At 73.7% G+C, this 2,882-nt stretch overlaps 1 protein-coding gene across 1 annotated transcript; it reads right to left on the bottom strand.

The window, feature by feature from the left end:
* Positions 1-568: 568 nt before the first annotated feature.
* Positions 569-2,222, bottom strand: GPR25 (G protein-coupled receptor 25). Its single transcript, XM_060179177.1, has one exon. The coding sequence runs from the start codon at positions 2,180-2,182 to the stop codon at positions 1,103-1,105; it is 1,080 nt and encodes a 359-aa protein (XP_060035160.1). The 5' UTR covers positions 2,183-2,222; the 3' UTR covers positions 569-1,102.
* Positions 2,223-2,882: the final 660 nt, after the last annotated feature.

Genomic DNA, 2,882 nt, shown 5'->3' with positions numbered 1-2,882 from the left:
GCAACTCTCTGCAGTGTCCTGGGTTCTGCAGCGGGAAGGAATTGCAGAGTTCGAGGATTCCATGGAGGAGGGGAGTGAAGCCTGGACTGGGGAAGCCCTTGTTTTCAGGGAGCTCGTAGTAAGTGGGCACAGTGGGCACAGCCTGGAGAAGGGCCTCTCCTGCAGCTGCGGCTTCACAGGAGGCAGGAGACCTAGAGGCCCCAACCCACGGGGCTTCCGAGAGCCACGGCCAGGATAGGAAGGGCCGCCGCACACGTGTCTCAAGTCTGTCCTCTGGCACAGGGCACCCGCAGGCTCGCCGTCTGTGTGGGAGGCACGTGGGGTGTCCGAGCGGCTGCTGTGTCCGGCCAGCTTCGGCGCAGCAGTCCTCAACTTGAAAGGGAAACGCAGATGCACCCGGTGCCCGGGAAGGAAGGATGCCCGGGACGCGACCCCGAGTGGGCAGCGCCCAGCCCCAGGTGCCCGGGGTGGGGCCCGGCTGGGAGGGGCCCGCGGGGGCTGCGCGCCTGCAGCCTGCAAGACAAACCCTCTTACAACAAAAGGACAAGCACTGAAGTTCGTTTTGTGTTCCAAGCCATTTTTTAATTTGTGATTACTCGCGGTTTACATGACTGTAAGACTACAGGGTATAGTTCCACACTGCACCCACCTCCCCCCAAATAAAGCAAATTGCTGAATGATTTCCAGTCCTTCCAGATCCCCCGCGGGCGCATCGCAGAGTGGGAGCATGGGAGCTAAAGCCCAGCACCCAGCAAGCTCGGGTCTGATGCCACCGCGCTTCTCTGGAGCACTAGAGCCAGGGAGGGAGGAGAGTTGCCCTTTCACACTGACCCCACCCGCCCACCAGTCGCGCAGCCCCGACAGTCAGCCCGTGTCCGCAGCGGTCCCGGTGTCCTTCTGGCGGGAAGAGGCTGGGCTCCTGCGACGCCCAGGGTCGGGGCACCAGGGCGTCCGGTGGGGCCCCGCGAGGGGAAGGCGGAGGCCAACAACCCGGCCGTCCTGGAGAGCCGGCGGTGGAGAAGAGCCGCAGGAGTCCCAGCGGGCGGGCCGGGGGCGGAAGATGGCGGCGGGGGTGGGGGGCGCGGAGACCCCGTGGGGGCCCCTAGCGCGCGGCGGAGCAGCGGAGGAGCGAGCTGCCGCGGGCGCAGAGGGTGTCGGGGTCGGCGTCGTCCGCGGAGTCGGCCCGGGCGCGCGCGGACCGCTGGGCGCGGCGCAGGCGCAGGCGCGCGCGGAAGGAGCGGTCGAGCCCCAGGTAGATGAGCGGGTTGGCACAGCCGTGCGCGAAGGCCAGGCAGGTGGCGAGGCTGAGCCCCCAGCGCAGCGCGCGCAGCAGGCGGCAGGGCAGCGGCAGCGCCCCCAGGCGGGCGAGGTGCAGCGCGGCGCGCAGCGCGCTGAAGGGCAGCCAGGCGCCCACGAAGGCCGCCTCGACGGCGCAGATGATGCGCAGCGAGCTCCGGCGGGCGCGGCCCAGGTGCGGCGAGCGGCGCAGGCGGCGCGACAGCAGCCAGTAGCACACGGCCGTGACGCCCAGTGGCAGCACGAAGGTCAGCAGCAGCAGCAGCAGCCCCAGGCCCTGGAAGGCGGCCGCTGGCTCCTCGGCGCACTGGCTGCCGTCGCCCGCGGGGTGCGGCCGCAGGCCCCGGGACGCCAACGCGGGCAGCCCGGCCAGCAGCGCGGCGGCCCAGACGCCCAGGCAGGCGGCCCTCGCGCAGCCGGGGGAGCGCAGCGGGCGCGCGCCGAGCAGCGGCGCCACGGCCAGGTAGCGGTCGACGCTCAGCCCCGCCAGCAGCAGCGCGCCCGCGCAGCGCGTGCCCGCCAGCGCGAAGCTGCTGAGCTTGCACAGCCCGTCGCCGAAGGGCCAGCGCCCCCCGCGCGCCGCCGCCGCCGCCCAGAGCGGGAGGCCCAGCACGAAGCCCAGGTCGGCGGCCGCCAGGTGCCACACGAAGGTGTCGGCCCGCCGCCGCGGCCCGCGCCGCGCGCCCAGCAGCCACAGCACCGCCGCGTTGCCCAGCAGCCCGAGCGCGAAGGCCGCCAGGTAGAGCGCGGGCACGAGCGCCGAGGCGAAGGGCAGCTCCCGGGGCGCGCACAGCTGCAGCTCCCCCAGGCCCGAGTAGTCCCCCGAGAAGTCCCCCGACAGCCCCCCCGACGCGCCGGGGCTCCAGGGCTCGCTGGAGGGGGGCATGGCGGCGCCGGCCCGACGGCTCTGAGCCCCCGGCGCCCTGCCCCGCACCTCCCCTTCTGCCGCCCGACCGGGGCGGGGGCGGGGGCGGGGGCGGCGGGCCTGGGGGCGGGGGCGAGCGGGGAGCTGCGGCCCGGAAGAGCCCCGGACTCCCTCTGGTCTGGTCGGGGTGCGGGAGCCCCATCTCTGCCCGCCCCGCTGCTGCCCCTCCAGCTCGGAGGGAGGAGACTGGCCCGGGCGGGGGTCTCACGGCCGTGCACCTGGGCGGGAGCGGCCCCGCGGGGACACCTGCTGGCGTCTGGCCGCGCGGGGCCTAGTGGCCGGGCTCCGAGGTCGATGGCGGCCACCTGGGCGCCGGCTGTGTCCTCACGGAGAAGCTTGTCTAGGCCCGCGGGGTCCCCAGACGGCGTCCGTGTCGGCAGAGCGGGGGGTGGGGGCTCCCCAGGCTCACCGGGAGGCAGGCGTCTGGGTGGCGGGGCTCGGCCCTCCTGGCTGGCTGCGGAGGGACCCCCAGGCGGCCGCCACCCTCGGGAAGATGGGGTGAGCGGGGCTCGTGAGGTGCAGCGTGGAGCCGCTTTGGGGTGTTGAGTCCTGCGGGAGTGGGCGAGGGGCCGGCAGGGTGGAGGGAGGCGGGCCGCCACGATAGTCGCCCGCACTCACCCCTGCAGCAGCCACGGGTCCGGAGCTTCTGTGGAAGGCCCGG

Source organism: Erinaceus europaeus, chromosome 19, assembly GCF_950295315.1.
Source record: "Erinaceus europaeus chromosome 19, mEriEur2.1, whole genome shotgun sequence".
In the NCBI taxonomy this organism is placed as follows: Eukaryota; Metazoa; Chordata; class Mammalia; order Eulipotyphla; family Erinaceidae; genus Erinaceus; species Erinaceus europaeus.
This window is presented reverse-complemented; position numbering and strand designations above follow the sequence as displayed.